Source organism: Miscanthus floridulus, chromosome 3, assembly GCF_019320115.1.
Source record: "Miscanthus floridulus cultivar M001 chromosome 3, ASM1932011v1, whole genome shotgun sequence".
Classification (NCBI taxonomy): Eukaryota; Viridiplantae; Streptophyta; class Magnoliopsida; order Poales; family Poaceae; genus Miscanthus; species Miscanthus floridulus.
This window is the reverse complement of record NC_089582.1, coordinates 101,069,076-101,087,874: the sequence shown is the minus strand read 5'-3', so window position 1 is coordinate 101,087,874 and position 18,799 is coordinate 101,069,076. Positions and strand designations below refer to the sequence as shown.

Here is an 18,799-nt window from a genome sequence, read left to right as displayed (position 1 = left end):
ACTAACAAAGGTAGTTTCTTTAAATACGTAGGCTCTATGAACTAATGATCATAAAGATTATAAGTAATCGTGCATATCATATACTTGCAGGGTACGAGCCGTACGCAACGGCGACGCGACCACACCGACATTGGCAACACTCTCAATGTGTTGCCAACAAATCTGAAGAGACAGAGACGTCCGAGAAATCCTTACACTCCTAGGTCTTAGTTTGTTAGGTCGAACGAATATTGACGTCCGAAACTTGCAGGCTTAGTTGGTTATGTTATGTCGAACTTATGTCAAACCAATGAAAATTTTATGTGGCAGCTTGTCAACTTGTGCACGGACTCCATTTATTTGCTTCATATTCGTTTCAATGTGTCGCGGCAGCACTGCCGACGAGATTAAGTAGTAAATAGTTCGAAAACCGACAGTCCCGACGTATCTCGACGCCGGTGGCCGGCGTCTTGACCCCGATCCTCCCGAGCTTGGTCATCGCCGCCACGAAATCGCCGAAGAAGGCACCCTAGTTAGACGCGCAGTAGTCGACCGTGCTGCGCGACCCCATGTCGGACTAGAGCACCTAGTCGAAGCCCACTAGGTCGACGAAGCCGGGGTCCATGGTCCATGATCGCGTCACTGCCGATCCTCAACCAAAAGCAGTCGATCTTCTGTCTGCGCCCAGGTTCTGCCGCGCCATGCGCCGTGGCGCGTCAGTGCCGCACCAAGAACGGTGGTGCGGCAGACCCTGCCACGTCACCGATCAGCGGCCCCGGTCTTCGCCACGTCACCCTCCTGCCGCGCCACCATGCATGGCGCGGCACAGGCATTTCGCCGCGTCATGACAATAGACGCAGCCAAAAGTGTTAGTTTTTTTTTTAAATGTTAGATTTAAAATTGTTTTACAAAAAGTGTTAAAATTAAAAAAATCACATTGGGTGGGGAGCGGTCCGCTCTGACGCTCTGTCTGTGTGCCCGTGCCCCTGCACCCTGATGGCCCTGGCCTGCTAGCCAGACGACCCAGTCCGCTGTGCACCCGCCGCTTGCCATAAGTTTCGAAGCCCAGACGCCAGTTATCACTTTGGGGATTCCACTTCCCATCGTCCCATGCTTGCCCTTGCCCGCCCGCACTCCCGCTCGCCATTTGGAAGTTGTCACCACTCACCAACCACCCCATCCATCGCTTCCCTTCTCGGCTGTCTCCGGCAACACGACGAAGGACTACCACGTCCCGGGGGGCCGGGAACCAGACGATCGATCAACCGAGCCATGACCAACACCGCCTCGACATCCCGGCGCACAGCCATGTGCCCATGTCGTCGTCGTCACCGCCGCTTTCTCTTCTTCTCTGCGTGTCGCTGCTGCTCTCCTCTACGGTGCAGCAACCGCCTTCCACCCAGACCCAGCAAGCAGCAGTGCAAGCCCCCGACCCGTCCTTCATGTTCGGCTGGCTCAACAACAAGTGGGCGTACACCGCCGGCGACACCGCCGTCATCCAGGTCATGTCCCTGGACCTCCGTGCCGCCGCCGCCGTCCGCGCCTCGCTGTCCTTCACGTTTTCGGTGAACGGCAAGGAAGGCAACAGCAGTACGTCACCGACGTGGCCGCCAACATCGGCGCTGACCCGAACGCCTGGACCGTCTCCTTCGTGCCCCTGCGCGCCGGGGACTTCGGCGCGCTCGTCGGCGAGAAGCGGTTCGTCGCCGCCGAGTGGCCGCTCACATTCACGGTCGCCGCGGCTGGCGTGCACCCATCCACGTCGTGGGCGTCGTGGACGTTCCCCGGCCGGCGCGTCGTCGCCGGGTCCAGGGCGTTCGTGTCCATCGCCCCCCGGGACGCCTTCGGCAACGGCATCGCGCGCGGGCCCGACATGCCTGGTTACTTCAGGGTGTCGGGCTCCTTCCTCAACGGGTCGGCAGTGGAGCTCTGGGACTTTCACTACAACGGGTGGACGGAGGATGGACGCATCGGCGTCGAGTTCAGGTCGAATGTTGCAGGCGACTTGTTGGTGCATGTTTACGGGGACGATAGGGAGCTACGTGATTCGCCTCTAATGCTCACAGTGAATCCAGGTTAGACAAGTACTCCTATATGTACTTGTACTTGATTGAATACTCAAAATAACTTGTGAACGGCTTTGTGCATGCGTCCATGTTGAATGCTGATGCAGCTACTGGATAGTTTCATTTAGAATCTTGGTCTTCTCCCAGCAAAGTTCTTGATGTATTTCATTTTCATCAGATACTATTTATTAGTCTAATGCTTCTCCTCATTTTGTATTACGTAGCATCAGATGCATATTCATGCTTTTGTAACAAAAAATGCATATAACAGTGTCCTAATTTATTGTGCAAACATATGTAAATTTATTGACATTTTTTTGTGGAAATGTCAATAATTCGTCGATGTATTTTCATATGCCAGGTGTCCTTAACATAGCAGTAAGCACATGCAGCTGGAAGCATGGAATCAATACTTTGCAGGTGTCTTCCAAGCTCGAGATATTCATATATCAGAGAGACTCCTTTGGAAATATTGTTCCAGATATCCATCCATTCGATGCTCAAGTAGTTGATAAAGCCACAAATTTGTCCATCCCAATAGTAGATCTCGCGATGGAAGCAGTAGCTGATGGAGTGCAGCTCCTATCTTTTAATGTTGTAGAGGCTGGACAAATTTTTTCTCACAGTTTTTGATGCTCAACTGGACGAGAGGGTTTCCAACAGTGTGCACATGTTTGATGTTTTTGTAGGTATGCAACTATACTCTTTAGTTTGCTCATCAAGATGCTCGATTCCTGATCGTGGCTGATTTTGCTATGTTGCTACTTTCAGGATATTGTGATGGGTCAAACAGTTTTGCAAATGGGTCTGGTTTGGCAAATTCTATTGCTGGCTCAGCGTCATCCTTTTCTGTTTTCTTGTTGGATCACTACAGAATCCCTTCTCCAGTTGAAACTGCAAGGCTGCAAGTGAAGATTTTGGATAAAAATGCCACATCTTACGCAGACCCAATCATAACACCTGCAAGAGAACCAAATGGTAATGTTGTATGTTCATTTAGCGGTTTAGCCTCCTATTAACCTTAAAAAAAATTTAAAAAAAGGATCCATTTTTAATGAATCCTAAAATTCTTTTTGGCTTGAATGTTGAATAAATTCACTGAGACGATATCTAATGAAGGAGAAAATTCTATCAATTCAGGACCTGCTGACCACCAGGAGGCAAGTACCTTATTCTTCAGCTTAATTTTAGTTGGTACAGATAAGTGGCATGATCACTGAAATTCTATATGTTATTAGATCATTTCTGGGAATTCAAATGTGCAAACCAGTAAATTTAATGTCTCATATACTCCCCGAATTGCTGGCGAATATGAAATTTGGGTACTGTGTGGGAACATAGTGCTAAATGGTGGAAATCCATATGCCATGACAGTTTTGCCAGGTCTGATTACCTTTCTTATGTGCCTTTATAATCAATTTTTTTACATTCATTTTTTTGAAACATTTTTTTTTGCAATGCATGAATTCACTACCATATAGTAATGCAATTGTAATTCTTGCATTCTGATACGCTACTGCTATTTCACATGTAATGTATGTAGTATGATGATGCAAATGGATTATATTCAAGTGAAATATCAAACAAATTGAAAATGATTCGTAATTTTCATGAATTCCAATGAGAAATTCTTAAGTGATTCGAATAAAGGATGACCACCTTAAAATGAGCCACCTATTTATGCAGCTCACATAGAACTAACTAATGAGCAGCGTCTATCTTATATAGATTGATCTCTAACTTCCTGTACCATATATTTTTTTGAACGAATCCTGTACCATATATAACCTACCCTTTTTATAGGTGCGATCAATATGTCTTTATCAAGTGTTGTCAAGTTTGACCCCAAAGTAAAATTATCAGTTGAAAATGAAGTTGTTGTTCGACTTGTTGACTCATTCATGAACCCGGTGGTGTCTTTCAGGTCAAAATTGAAATTTCAGCTGATATCTGCAAGTATCACAAGTACCACTAGTTTTGTGGCAAAAGAATTTGTTGACGATGGAGATGGATCATATACTGCTCATTATGTGGCAAGGGGTCTTGGTTCATATGGCATATGTGTTCTTTATGAGCATATGTGTTCTTTATGAGCATAAACAGCTGATTCCATGTCCATTCGACGTCACCGTTCTTGCAGGTAATTTTTCAAGTCTTGAAAGGTTCAACACATAAAAGAAAAGAAATTCGTCACATGAGAGAGAATGTTTTTTTTTGAAAGCAAGTCACATGAGATAGATAGTTAAGCTCTAGTTGGCAGAAGATTAATTGTCTCATTATATACTGAAATATTTTGACCATTCCCAATTTCTCTGCTTGTTTGTCGAGTAACTCTGATGAACTCCCTCTCTTTGCAGATGAATACTTTTCAGATGTTAAAAATGATACTGTTTCAGTGTGGGAGGATGAATCCATTTCCTTTGATGTATTGTCAAATGACCGCATTGCAGGAAGTAAAGTGGAAATAGCTAACTCATCTTCTGTAAGTTAATGCCATGAAATATGCGATTCTTAATTTTCCACCTCATAGCGATGATCTCTTCTCTTTGTTATACTTGTCGTCAACCCTTGCAGCTGCACATGCTAACCATCTTAACTGAGTTTTGGTGGCAGTATCATTGTTGAACAGTTTTACTACACGTTGCTTCGAAAACAAAGGAACTTGTGGCAGCAAAACATTATATTGCAACTGATTTCAATTTATAATACTATCCTTGAATACTTTGACAGGAGACACATGCCAGTTCTTTTCTTCTTTTAGATAATCTAAAGTCAATTCTGGCCTCTAGCTTTGGCAATGTACACAGCCCGGTCTTTATGAGTTATGACAAATGTTCAGCATAAAACTGATGTCAAATAGGAAATAGGAAGCTATTATCAAAAAAAAAAAAAAAAACATGAATAAAAATCTCAAGCATTGCAAGTGTTTGTTAAGAGGAGTTAGAAGAAAATATCAAGCACAATGTACCCTAGTACAAAATTTCCAACGGAGTACTTATTACTTTATTTTCTCATTACTTCACATTCTGACTTGATGATATCCCTTTTCTCTGAAGCCACTTCATGGGTCAGTCCTGCAGTCTAGCAAAACCTACCGTTATACACCTTTCGAAGGATTCTTTGGGAATGACTCATTCTCGTATACAGTATGTGATGAGCATAACAATGTCGTCACTGCAACAGTCTTCACATCTGTTCTCTGCAGACCACCTCAGTTCATATCTTTACCCGACAAGTTGCATGTTACTGAAGATACAATCAGCCCACTATTTGGGTAAGCCATAATGTCTTCTACCAAAGTATTGCATACTTGTACTTATTAGTATTGTTTATTATCTATAAGCGTAAAGTTTGACCTCTTTTGTTCTCTTTCTAATGTAATCAAATATGTATATGTTTTTGGCAGTGGATTTCCGGGGATGAAAATGGTGTATTCAGATACAACAGAAAATATATCTGTTACAGTGACAGCACAGTCCGGGAGTGTGTTTTTTGATCCAGTGCGAATTAAACTTCAACAGCTATCAGATGATGTACTTTCAATCAGCAGCAGAGGTAGAGGTGGCAAAGACCTGATGTTACAAGGAACGATAGAAGTGGTAAATGATGCACTACAGTTTCTACTGTACAGTGGGTACTAATCAAGATTCTGACTCTCCCTGGTCTTGTACAAGCCCTATATATGTTTTACAAAGATCTTGCTAGTCCTTTGCGTATGGTAACCATGCATATCAATATGTGCAGAAACGAAGACTTCCACGGAAATGATGTTATATCTCTACATGCCTCGAGCAGAAATGGTGTACGAAGAACTCAGTTCCCAACCTTTGTTGAACCAATCAATGATCCTCCGGTGATACTTGCTCCAAGTTCAATTTTCTTAAGTGGGAACCAATCAATGGAAGGACATCAAATATTTGATAAGCACAGGGATACATTTCAATTTTCCATTGTTGAACCTGATCTTCACAATTTCCCAGGTACTATATATAGATTGTTCATGGTGTTGTTTATGCACTATACGAAAAAAACATTCACTGATGTAGACTGACAGATTTTATCTTGCAGGGAACGAGTCTTCCTTTTTTCTAGTGCTCTCGCTAGAAGTCTTGGAGGGAACGTTAACAACCACCTTGCCGTCCAGTGCCATCGCCACTGCATCCATGAAGACTGAAGGCGTTAACGGTTGGCAGACGCTTCAGACATATGTGACCATCGCGAATCACTTCATACTGAAAGGAACCGCCATCAGGTTCCGTGGGAGCGTCCAGGACTGCAACAATGCACTGCAGCAGTTGCATTACCAAGTAAATCCTGAATCCTCAGATTATATATCAGTTGTTCGTTTTGTCACATTTCTTGCCCCTTTTTTTTTACAGCAGATATGACTTTCTCTTACAGGGTCCAAGGCATGGAACAACGTTGTCCATCACTGTGAACGACCAGGGAAACCATGGATGCTATCCTGACTGTTCAGAGAGAATGACGATGCCACTTACCACTGCCAAGACTGTTCGTCTGGTTCCAGTCATCAAAACAAAACATGTGAACTCAAGGCGAGCTATCTGTAAGTACAAGAACTGATGATATTCCTGGGCAGAAAACTGAAATTCCATATAGTGTGGAGCTCATTTTGATTCTGTGCTTGCGGTTATTTTCAGTGTTTAGATGGTTGGCAGCAGCCGGGATCGTGATAATGCTATGCCTTGGATGTGCTCTCATGTGTTGCCTATGCAAATGCATGAGGGCTTTAAAGAGTGAGCGAAGATACAAAATCTATGGTAAAATTCGCACAACGGAGCAGACCCCATTTCGTCAGCATGTGAGCATGTTACTCTCTGAAACTTCCATATAGCAACCAGGGTGGTCTGAGCTGCCATCATTTTGACCTTTTGACGTTCTTTCTGATAGTTCATTTTTCTGTTTTTTGTTCTTCTGGAAAAAGATGGGTGCTTCACCATCGCAATGCGAGGACGCTGGATATTGCCCTGCTACTGCAACTGTGCCCCAGCTTGGTGCAAACAGATCAACTCTTCGTCAGAGGTAAGCACTGTTACTCGCTATGACTTCACATGTTTCTGTCGTGAATTTTAGCGTCAACAGAACACAGAACTCCAAATGCTGCAATTTGCAAGTGGTTCAGCACGCATAAGCAAAACCAGATAAATTTTAACAAATTAATCCAAAACCGTCGTCAGCGAAGAATCAAAATATTATATTTTCTGTGTTTAGAAATCACACGAGTCCCCTAACTGCCATTGTTCTCGATATTCCAGGTCTCCACGTTCATGCAAGCAAGAACTGGAACTCCAGCCAATCTCGGGGACCATAAACAATAGAACTGAAGATAGCCTTGCGGTTACAGACAAGGACAAATAGGCATTTTATGATTTACCCGTTGTCCGAACCCAAACTATCTTCTGCTCATCCCAAAAACTTGTCAGATGCCAGAATGCCACTGAACGAGTTCTCAGTGTAATAGGAGTACAGCAAAGAGTGTAGCAGAATGAGAATAAAATGGGGAAACTAGATGTGTTGCGTGTAACTGTTTTATTGACAGCCATTACAGATTGTTAAGAGTTTCATGGGAACACAAGCATGCGGCTTCTCAGATGCTTCCTTTTTCTTTTAAGCGGCAGATAGAAGCTTCATCATACAGGCAAAAAAGAGTCAGTCAACTACTCACATAACTGACATTTCTGTGGCAAGTCAGGAGAATGACTGCTAACTTGCCGCTTGGTCTGCTGGATTGATGCATCATCTGGTGCTTCATTCATATAACGCAAGCGAATGCAGCAGCAGTCCACAATCCTGTCACGTGGTCTCGCACAGAAACCATAATGGGGTACTACAGCTTGGTTCTCCACACAATCCTGTGAACTAGGAGGTACTGAACAGGCTTGCTGGGACCTACAACATGGAATGTCCAAATCATTACCCCAATTCGACAATTTAATATATCAGCATTCGTTCCCACAATAACTGTTAGAAAAAACACGAAAACTATGACAATGGTTACGATTATCTGACAAGCCAAGTGAATTCCATAAACGAAGATTCAAACTACCTTCGCATTGTGTGGCATGATCTTTATGTCATGAGGTGGATGAAGCCAAGATTCAGGGGCATATGATAAGAAGTTCTCAAGCTTGCTCGTGTAAATATCGGCGTATTGATGAATGTGATAGGCAAATGATGATTCCCTTCCAGTGTCTGTAAGAAATGTTGCACCAAAAGAGCTATTGAACAAATCTCGCATCCCAGATCGACATTGTCGTCTTTCTGCATTCAACTCATCGAGCAATGCTCTATAGACTTGGCCTTTCTCGGTGCTAACTACAGTTGCACCGACTTTCCCAAGTAGATCATGTATTATACTCAATTTTGCCTGCAATGCAAGATATATATCGAGTAAATTGGTCAGCATCCATGTGGATGAAAATTCATGCACTAACAAACTACATATGTGATGAGAGGAACCAATCATATGCATCAAATATAAAAGGTAAATGCCATCAGTGTATCTGTAGATCAATTCATGGTGCAACTGATTGCCTGTGTCATGTTTTAGATTTTGCAAACCAGGAGGACAGAGCCTATGATTTACCAACCCCAGTGCCATACAGCACTTCACAAAAGAAATAACAGCAGCAAGAAGTGCCTACAGACTAAGTGAGTCGCCTGAACCAAATCCAGCAAGTAGATGGTGAGCATTTCAAAGGGTACCGACCAATAGTACAGTATGGCAGTTTCCTTATTGCAGTCCCAATCTTAAGACTTAAGAGTAGATATTTGTTACCATCTCTGGATCAAAAATCCTTGTCTTTTTGGACAACATGTCTCCAAAACATTTGAGAGATATTGGTAGTAAAAGTTCTAAAAGCTCGTCCAAAACAACAAGAACTAAGGAACTGGAATGCAAACTTAGCTGTGTACACTTTCGTTACAAGTACCAGCTAAGTGTAAGGGGGACAAAAATAAAGTATTTGGATATCATCAACATGACAAGCAGATGATATAGTGCACACCTGTTGGAATCGATAGCTGTCACCGTTTTGGATTTCTATTTCATCCTGAAGTGACAAAGCATGGAACATTGTCAAATCGTACAAAACATATTATATGAAAAAATAGTGTGATAAAGTCAAGAAAAATCCAAAGGAGAGATCTTAAAAAAACAAATACAGGTGTTCGTAAAAAAACAAATACAGGTGTGTTCATGTCCTCTAGTAGCATATCCAACATATTCAAGATCAACACAGCATAAGAGATTACTCTTTTGAACATTTCAATACATTTCTCTTTATTTTGATCTATTCTCAACTCAAAACTTCTTTGGTACCAACACTCCAATAGGATCAAGGTAACCTTAGATTGAGGTATTACTAGTCAATAGGTGAAATATGAAAATGCTAAAGCAGTGGTGCTTGAATTTCATACAACAATGCCTCGTGTGTGTAAAAATATATCTCCAGTAAAAAGAAAAGCATCTACCTCAAGTTCTCGAATTACAGCCGCTGTTCGCCAACCAGCTTTTGAAGGTCCTCTCAAGTCACTCAAAAGATGGTCACCAAAATATATCACCTAATACATAGCCCAAAAAAAACTGAGATGAGAAATTCGAATGAAAATTTTCTGAAATTTAAATTTGGGCAGTTCATGTTTGTGTGAGCAAAGATCACCCAAATTTATATATTCAGTCATCAGGTTACTCCAATATACTATATCAGAATACAACAATAAGCAAGAAACATAATCAACATTCAGCAGATGAGCACAAAGGGCATGCAATTTTTTTTACTACTAGCTTCCACGATGCAAATGGTATGAACTATATTTATTTATATAAATTGAAAAAATACGGTATTGAATTAAGGGAGAGAAAAAAGAGTGAAAGCTGTATCACTCGGACAGAAGACAATTGAGAATACAGAAATTGATTCTTCTTTAAGTTCGAAATAACCAACCTCTGGGCCTCTCCATTTTGTGATCTGCAGAAATGATTTCAAACAGCCATCGTAGTATACTTGATCTGGCAGAAACTTGTCAACTGCAGTAAAAGCTAAGGTGTCCTTTTGAGTGTCATACACCCTACAATACAAGTAACCATAAAGTAGTTAGGAACCCAGAATTGAAGCAGATGTGATAGTGCAGAACTTAAACAAAAATAACAATAAAAGGAAAAAAAAATACAATAACTGGCGGCAATATAGGTCCAGGTCCTTAAGTGCCTGTACTTATTAACACTACTTTCCATTAATATTCAAAGTAACAACAGACCTAAACAGATGCATCAGTGCAAAAAAAATAACAATAACATCTTAGCAAGAAGGATCCAAAGTAATATTTTCTGGTTAGTAACACATAGATGCTCCACAGAACCTGAATGGGTGATCTGAGTTATAGAAAGTTGGTTTATTTGCCAGCGCAATCACAACATCAAACAGTTCCCTCCAGGAATTTCCATCAAAATGTTGGTCCTGCCCAACCAAATTGTGAAATAGTCATGCAGAGAATATGTGAGTAAGCATAAATATTTTTCATAATACGCTAACATGATACATTCTATTTGGAATAACTCACCAAAAAAATTACAAGTAAGACACAAAATTAATAATCAAAAGAGTGTCATTTGTACTCCATACCAATGTCCCCTGTGTAGTAGTAGTATACAACAAACTCTTAATGAATGCTACAAACAAAGGAAGGATGTATTATGTATATGCTAATTGTTCACTTTAAGCATCAAGAATATGTGTCAAGGGCTCAAGGCCAGTGCATTGAGTGGCTGGCATGTGTCAAGTTAAAACATGATTTCATATGCTCAAACCAAAAGGTAACCCTCAAAGAAAAGATATACAAGGTCAAGACGGACCTCAGAAAATAAGGAAAAAGGTTATATCGAAAAATATATAATGTTACTCATGAACCAAATAGAAATCTGTTGTGGTTTAAAATCTTGCCTTTGGGTGCTAAACAATATGGACAAAACAAAACATACAAACAGATTTAAATTTAGAAACAAAACCTCTAGCAAATAACGCATCCCTCCATCTACAAAGTAGAAAGGTGAATTAGTAAGAAGAAATAGCTTTTTCCCTTTCTCTTTAAGCATCTTCAAGAAACGGAACACCTGGCTCTGCAGGTCACAGGTGAGGCAACAGTCTTAGAGATAACATATCAGAAAGAATGTCAGAAACAAGAAGCAGCATAAGGTTAGATCATTGATATTTAAAACTTCAGATTAAAAAAATCAATAAAAGTGTGCCACCTACTTTTTTTATCAGAAATTTCTGAGGCTCAGAAAGAATTTGCCTGTGAATTAAACCACTTCTGTGAACATGCTGAATCGATTGGTTTACATCCTCGTATACGTAAGATGGATCAAACTCCAGTTTTGCATCTATAAAGTGCTGAACAATATCGGCAATCAGACATGCCTGTGAAGAAATGATCATCCCATAGTTAGAATGTATTATGGAGGGAAATAAAAAAGAAGTACTACTCGGATCATATTTCCAGAGGAATTGCAAATCGATTCACCTTTTTTTGTTTCTAGGTCATAGATTAGTTCACTTCCCCTTCTAATTCAATAGCCCTTTTCCAAGTTTCTCGTATCACTTTTGGTTTTTATTTTGGTTAGCACTACCAGAGATAGGTATGGAATCTAGGGGGGGTCGTGGAAGAGTTGGGTACATTTCCCTTTACAACTGATATGGTGAAAAAGAAAGCCAGTTTAGTTGCACGGTATGATCTCAGAGAAATTACTTAAATTAAAAACGGTACATGATACTAAATTCAGTACATAGTAGCTCTAGTTACTAATATGTGATACAACATTGTCTATAAGTGCAAAACATCGCTCCACATGGCAGGTCAGAACTACATGCATAGCTACATACCCTTGAAGAATGATCTAACACGCATAAAGTTGATATATGAATGCAGAACATATAAAATCTAATAAACCTATGAACAAAGCATTAACCATATACTGGGTGATAATATGGTGGTTTAGTTGACTGATAGCTAACTATTCTGTAAGTAAAAGGACACAGAGTAAAAAGAAAAGAATAGAACTAAGGCTCATATGAATCCAAATGTACCTCACTAAAACAGAAGACATCCATCAGCCCAACAAGGTGACGAGCTTGATATCTGCCAATATGACGTGTGCCATAGAGATCTTTTATCTCACTCAAACTCAGCTGATTAACAAACATTAAGGTAAGAATTGTATTAATAGGATGTCAATAGACATATTTTTACATAATGTATTATTGTTGGAGAAGACAAAGAAAAAGCATAAAAATATCTCATAGAAATTCTTTAAACTATCAACATGTGTAATCTATGCTCAGATGTATTTAACTAAATACACCGGCCAAAATTTGAGTTCAACAGTTAATAAACAACAGACAGAGTGGTTGCTCATGAGAAGAGAACCTAGATATTTACATATTAATATCCCAAATATGTATCTAATGCATAAACCAAAAAAACAGTCAGCATTGACAAACTTCTAAATATAGTATGAAAAGAAACTCAAGTATGCATGAGCTAGTCTTTGCAAATTGGATGCAACCGTTTGAGAAAAGAATGGATAAAACAATGAAGTTTGAGATCAGCAGACAACCACTGGCAATCTATCACATTGTCTGAGCCTAAATGTTTACATATGAATTAACCCAATAATAATGACGTAAACCAGACAACATCAAAAACAAGGCTCAAAAACTTTTTTTTAGGGATAAGCGGGAGTTGCCTCCTAGTGCTTATATATTATAAATAGATAAAACAAATATATCTTGTAAAGGAACTAAAGCGTGAATAGTAGTTATTTAAGTGATGCAGAGTGGTTGAGATAAAAAGGAGAAACAATAAAGTAGAGAACATATTACCCTCTGCCGCCCAAAGAAGCAACCATCTGGTTCAATAGAGCCGAAGAAATCGAGCTTGAGAAGGCACCCTTTAAGTCTATCATAGTACAGACCCCTGATGGGAAAGGTGCGGTCATACTCGTACTGCAAGCAACTCTCCGGATACTTCAACTGCAGAAACCACAAGCGCAGCATTCTGTCATCCACGCAACGATGCAATGACACCCAAGAAAGAGAGGAACCAAACCTCATTGACCAAGTGCTTTTTGGCAAGATCGTAGATGAGGCACTGCAGGTGCTCGGAGTAGTGCGACAGCGTGTAGTCGTAGTCGAAGCCGTAGACCTGGAGGTCGTCCAGCTTGACGTTCTTGTTGACGTAAATGCCTGAAACCCGCGACACCAAAGCCAGGCCAGCAATGTTAATAGTCTGACTGAAGAACCGATCTGTTCAGCAAGACGGACAGGAGGACAGAGAAGCGAATGCGCAATCGAAATTCTTTTTTCCCGACCTTGCGGGTTCATCTTGGGCATGTCCTTGATGGCGGCGGGGATTCTGAGGTAGTTGCGTTTGGCGTCCTCGAACTCGCGGCGGATGCGCTCGATCTCGTCCTCGCCGGCGCCGGACCGCAGCGTGGTGGAGAGCGTGCAGAGCGCGCGCAGGCCTGTAGGGAGAAAACCACACCCCCAAAGTCAAGAGAGACGCAGTCAGCAATCAACCCCACCCCCGCAGCGGCATTCCGTCGAACGGCTCGAGTGCAACAACCTCGCGAGGACCGCAGCGCCGTCGCAGAGAGCGCCGGCAACAGGAGGAGACCGTAGCGGTCCAGAAGGCGGAGGCGAGCCAACGCCATCGGGGGGGGCTGCCTCGGTTTGTCGGTATGTCGGTCGGTCGCCGGCGTGAGGAGGAGAGGGGACGCGGGAGACGGCTGCTTTTCCTAGGCGCCGACGGGAAAAGGTCGCGCTCGCAGTTGCACGGGAGAAGTGCAGACGGCTGACACGTCGGGCCAGCTGCTGGACGTGTCCTGTCGCTGACGCGTGGGGCCACATGTACGTCCCGCTCATGGGAGCTCGTGGGCTGGTGGGGTCGCGCGGCCTCTTTTGCGCGACCCACGAGGCCTGCACTGCTGTGACCACGCAAGTGGCGTCCAGTGGCGCACGGCGCCCATAGGAAAAGGAGGCCCCGGAACTGGAAGAAACGGGATCCTCGTGTCGGTTGGGGTAAACCTGGCGGCCCATCTCCGCGCGTACCGAACTCAGCCCAAACCAGGTGATCCCCTGATCCTATCAACAACTCTGGGCTCCCAATTGCCATGGGTGCAGATCACGCAACTTGCCGTTCCTAAAAAAAAAAAGATCACGCAAGTTGCACCGTCGCTCGGGATTTTTTTAACACTTTTTTTAAATTAATTTTAAATCTAACACGGTCGGGTTTTTTTTTAAAAAACTAACACTTTTGGCCGCGCCTATTGCCCTGGCGCAGCCAAATGCCTGTGCCGCGCGCATGCATGGTGGCGCGGCAGCGGGCTGACGTGGCGACGATCGAAATCGCGTCCGGTGATGTGGCAGGGCTCTGCCGTGCCGTGCCACCGATCTTAGCGTGGCACTGCCGCACCTTGATCTATGGCACGACAGAGCCGAATAAAACCCCCGTGGCCAGTTGAAACGAACAAGTTGTTGACGCGACCGTACGCAAGTTGAAACGAACATGAAGCAAATAAATAGACGACAAGTTGCCATTTTCATTGGTTTATGAGTCTGCAAGTTTTCGACGACAATATTCGTTCGACATAAGTTCGACGTAATGAACTAAGTCCCAAGAATGTAAGGATCCTGACGAGGACATGACACCCATGCATATGACCATGTTTGGTGCATGGGATGGAGGAGAAGGAGGCCAGCAAGGGTGTCCAAATCAAGAAGAAGGCCCGAGGCTAATTCGGCTCGAGTCCCCGAGGTGGAGGCCCAAAGCAACTTAAGTTTGAGTCTGCCTCGGAATCCAGGACCAGTCTGCCTTAAACTGGTCACTCAGGACGCATCCGGACTCCGTTTTCGATGATCCACATATGGATGGAAAGCTAATTTGATAAGGAAGCTGTCGGTGTTTCGGACCGGGGGGTCCTCAATCAACTAGTAAATTTGGGCTGCGTGTTCCCGATCCTGGATAGTGATGCAAAGAGACACAAGGCTTATACTGGTTCAGGCAATCGGTGTCCTACATCCAGTCTGGGAGATCGATCTTGTATTCCTTGCACCAAAGCGCTTGTAGTAGGGGGTTACAAGCTGGGTGAGAGAGGGAGCTAGTCCCAGGTCTCGACGTGGAGTGGTGCAGGTTGCTTGAGATGTTGCTCTTAGGCAGCGGGAGAGCGTGTGTGTTACGGGGTGTTGCTTGCGTGGGTGTGTGTTCTTTCCCCTAGAAATGGCCCAGGTCCTTTCCTTTTATAGTTGAAGGAGGGACAAGGGTAGTATGTATGCTAACTACACGGCGTCGTGCGAACAGAGGCGGCGTGTTCGAGCCCTGTAGCATGTTCCTGTGGCGGCGTGGTCATCAGAGTGGTCCGTCCTTGAAGTACTGGGGCGATGTGCTGGTCACATCTGATCCTGTGCGTCATGGGAGCTCCAGGGCTACCTCGAAGCGGGCGTGGCGGTCGGCGTGTGGGTCACTGTGGGTTGACTGCGCGAAGCCAAGGCTCGGTTGGTGCCAAGGCCGAACCGTGGTGGGGGGTCTCGACAGACGTGAATCTCAAGATAGCCGAGGCCCTGACGTAAAGTGCCGAGGCTCGGAGGGAGCGGTCGACCTTGTTCGCTGATTCGGAGGTGATGATGACCCGGACCAGACTTCCCATACCACGTTGTCTTCGAGGCGGGGGTTACGGGGCATAGTGTAGTGCCGGCGCTAATCGTGGGCACAGCTCCCGAACACAGTGGCCGGTAATCCCCGCCGTACCTTGTCTAGCTGGTATGGCGTTGATGCGACTCCTTGTCTCGTCGGCCACTCCGTGGTGTCGAGCCGTCGTCCGGCTAAGATTGCGGGAGTGGTTGACACATTAATGGGACGTGACACGCTGTTGGGAAGACTGGTCGAGGCCGGAGCTACGGGTTATTGATAGGCTAGCCTCGAGCGATACGGAGAATGGTTGTCTCGTTCGAGGCTATACGCACGGGGCCTCGGGCGGGACGGAGATTGGACTCCTTGCTGAGGCCTCCCGCGAGAGGCCTCACGCGAGACGGAGATTCGTCAGGGCATCGAGACCTCCTGTGCGAGGCTTAAAGCGAGGCGGAGAGCCGGTGGGCTCGGACGGGGCCGGTGGTGAACCCACGGCTTACCTTCTGGCTTCGTTGTTGATGGGGTTTAAGTGACTTTTTTGGTATACGCTCGGGGTACCCTATTTTATGGTACCCGACAGTAGCCCCTGAGCCTTAGGGGGAGTGCGAGCAATCTCCTTGAGGGTTTGTCGAGACTTGGCTTACAGCCGCTCCTGTAGGGTTTATGTTTTGCTTTTTGAGGTTTCGGTGGGTGCGCGAGAGTGCACCCGTTGGGTGTAGCCCCCGAGGCCCTGGAGGAGTGGATTTACTCCTCCAAGGGCTTTTTTCATATTAAGTGAGAAGTTTTTATCATATTTGCCGAGCCCACAAGTGCGAGTTCGGGTCACGAGGTTTTGGCAAGGTCGCAGGAAGAGCCCCCGAGCCTCTGCATGGAGCAAGAGGGCGATCAGGGGTTCCCCTAACTTTTTGTGCGACCCTCATGCTTCCTTTTCACTCAGAAGGAGGGGGGATATGCCAGGCTACCCTCGGTGGGTGCGAGCGATGACATCTCTGGTGAGCTATTATCGGGTAAGTTCGAGTGGAGGCCCACGCCCCATTCGCTAGGGGTCAGCTAGTGGTCCAGAGACGCACTCCAAGAGTACTAGAGGGTTTCTCTAGTGGGTACCGAGGCCGTTCACTGGGCCCCGGTGGCTCGGTGCCTCCCTACAGTGGGATCCCATTCGGAGACCTCCCTGCCGGTCTCGGACATGACTTAGGACGTTCTGAGCTATCGTTCGCTCAGGCCTTGGCCATACGTGGGCTCGCCCATAGTCGTCCCTAACTTTGTTGCCCTAGGGCGGCTGTCGAAACCCTAGGGGGGCCAGCCTTCGAACCCCTGGACCGTAATGGGCTCGGTGCCCTTTATCGTGTTTGTAACGAAACTTCTAGCGCAGGCTTAGGTCGCTTGTCTTTGTCTTGGGCGCAGGAGGAGCCCTCGAGCCCCTGCACAGAGCGAGAGGGCGGTCAGGGGTCCCCCTAACTTTTTTGTTCGACCCTCATACATCCTTTTCATTCGGACGAAGGGGTTGTTTGCCGAGACCATTCGGGTGCGAGCCTGGGTCGCTGGGTCTCGGCAATGTTGCAGGAAAAGCCCCTAGCCTCTGCACGGAGCAAGAAGGCCATCGGCAGTTCCCCTGGCTTTTTGTACTCCCCTTGCGCATGAGGGTTTGTTTGCTGAGCCCCCCCTCCCCGGGTGCGAGCCTAGGTCGCGGGGTCTCGGCATATCTACAGGAAGAGCTCCCTAGCCTCTACACGGAGCGAGAGGGCCGTCAGGAGTTCCCCTAACTTTTTAATCGACCCTTGCGCATCCTTTTCGTTCGGAAGGAGGAGTTGTTTTGCCGAGCCCTCTCGTGCGTGAGCCTAGGTCGCTGGGTCTCAGCAAGGTTGCAGGAGGAGCCCCCTAGCCTCTGCACGGAGCAAGAGGGCCGTTAGGGGTTCCCCTGGCTTTTTGTACAACCCACACGCTTCCTTTTTGTTCGGAAGGAGGGGTGGAATATGCCAAGCTACCCTCGATGGGCGCGAGCGGTGGCATTTCCGGTGAGCTGTTATCAGGTGAGTCCGAGTGGAGGCCCGTGCCCCATTCGCTAGGGGTCGGCTAGTGGTCTAGAGACGCACTCCAAGAGTACTAGAGGGTTTCTCTAGTGGGTGCCGAGGCCGTTCGCTGGGCCCCGGTGGCTCGATGGCTCCCTACGGTGGGATCCCATTCGGAGACCTCCCTGTCGGTCTTAGACACAACTTAGGGCGTCCCAAGCGTTTCGCTTGCTTGGGCCTCGGCCCCATGTGGGCTCACCCATGGTCGTCCCTGACTCTATTGCCCTAGGGCGGCTGTCGAAACCCTTAAGGGCCTAGCTTTCGAACCCCTAGACCGTAATAGGCTCGGCGCCCGGTTCCTTCATCTGAAAGGAATAGGGTGGGGGGATGTCTCCCCCATCGGCTCGACAATAGCTGGCATGCCTTTTGAGGCGATGTTCTAGGGAGATGGAACAACGCCCGCTGCTGCCACGGTCGGCCACGACATGGTGTCAGTGGATGGGACGTCACTGTTCCTGCAATTAATGAGGAGAAGGTGGGCACGTGGGCAGTAAAATCAGATCGCGGTTAACCGCACCGGATCTAGGGGAAACTTCCCCAATTTCATCACCCCTCCATTTCGCCTTTACCCTGCATAAATATGCAACGAGCCTCGCCCCTCCCCACCTTACCTTGCCTGCATTAGCTCTGCCCCCATCGAGCCATTGTTAGAGCAGTGGGCACCAGGAAGAAGAAGGGAGAAGGGAGAGCTAGGGAGAGAGAGAGAGAAACTCATCGCCGCATTCGAGCCCTCCACCGCACTCATGGTCAGCGACATCGTTGTCATCGAGGCAGACCCTTGAGATCCATCTGACGTCACCGTGGAGATGCTTCAGTCGCTCGTCGATGGTGAACTCCTTTGTCTGGTGACGGACCCCAATAGGCCGGAGTGGATCGCTCTGTCAGGCGAGCCGGAGCCGAGGCCTTGCGATGGTTACATCGTGAGCTTCGTCTCCTTTCACGAGCGTGGCCTCGGCATTCCGATGGACCGGTTCATGTGGG

At 45.8% G+C, this 18,799-nt stretch overlaps 2 protein-coding genes across 2 annotated transcripts; one reads left to right on the top strand and one right to left on the bottom strand.

Moving 5' to 3' along the window:
* The first annotated feature begins 1,251 nt into the window (after window positions 1-1,251).
* On the top strand, window positions 1,252-7,455 carry LOC136541966 (protein GAMETE EXPRESSED 2-like). Its single transcript, XM_066534168.1, is given in 19 exon segments — window positions 1,252-1,288; window positions 1,291-1,566; window positions 1,569-2,054; window positions 2,407-2,657; window positions 2,659-2,734; window positions 2,817-3,023; window positions 3,186-3,205; window positions 3,284-3,428; window positions 3,849-4,120; window positions 4,122-4,185; window positions 4,403-4,527; window positions 5,102-5,319; window positions 5,452-5,679; window positions 5,790-6,025; window positions 6,114-6,352; window positions 6,447-6,612; window positions 6,707-6,867; window positions 6,991-7,088; window positions 7,322-7,455. Coding segments are annotated over 19 exon segments (3,408 nt in total). The 3' UTR covers window positions 7,425-7,455.
* Window positions 7,456-7,578: 123 nt separating this feature from the next.
* On the bottom strand, window positions 7,579-13,936 carry LOC136541965 (uncharacterized). The gene is made up of 13 exons (XM_066534167.1): window positions 13,689-13,936; window positions 13,435-13,587; window positions 13,173-13,309; window positions 12,947-13,096; window positions 12,152-12,253; window positions 11,321-11,485; window positions 11,074-11,184; window positions 10,428-10,525; window positions 10,013-10,136; window positions 9,540-9,629; window positions 9,074-9,118; window positions 8,113-8,433; window positions 7,579-7,955 (listed from the first exon to the last, which is right to left on the bottom strand). The coding sequence occupies exons 1-13, from the start codon at window positions 13,774-13,776 to the stop codon at window positions 7,926-7,928; spliced, it is 1,614 nt and encodes a 537-aa protein (XP_066390264.1). The 5' UTR covers window positions 13,777-13,936; the 3' UTR covers window positions 7,579-7,925.
* Between the last annotated feature and the right edge of the window lie 4,863 nt (window positions 13,937-18,799).

Coding starts and splice junctions, on each gene's coding strand:
- LOC136541965 (XM_066534167.1), bottom strand. CDS start 13,776: ATGGCGTTGGCTCGCCTCCGCCTTCTGGACCGCTACGGTCTCCTCCTG. Junction 9,630..10,012: donor CAAAATGGAGAGGCCCAGAG/GTTGGTTATTTC, acceptor GCTATGTATTAG/GTGATATATTTTGGTGACCA. Junction 7,956..8,112: donor TCATGCCACACAATGCGAAG/GTAGTTTGAATC, acceptor TCCATGTTGTAG/GTCCCAGCAAGCCTGTTCAG.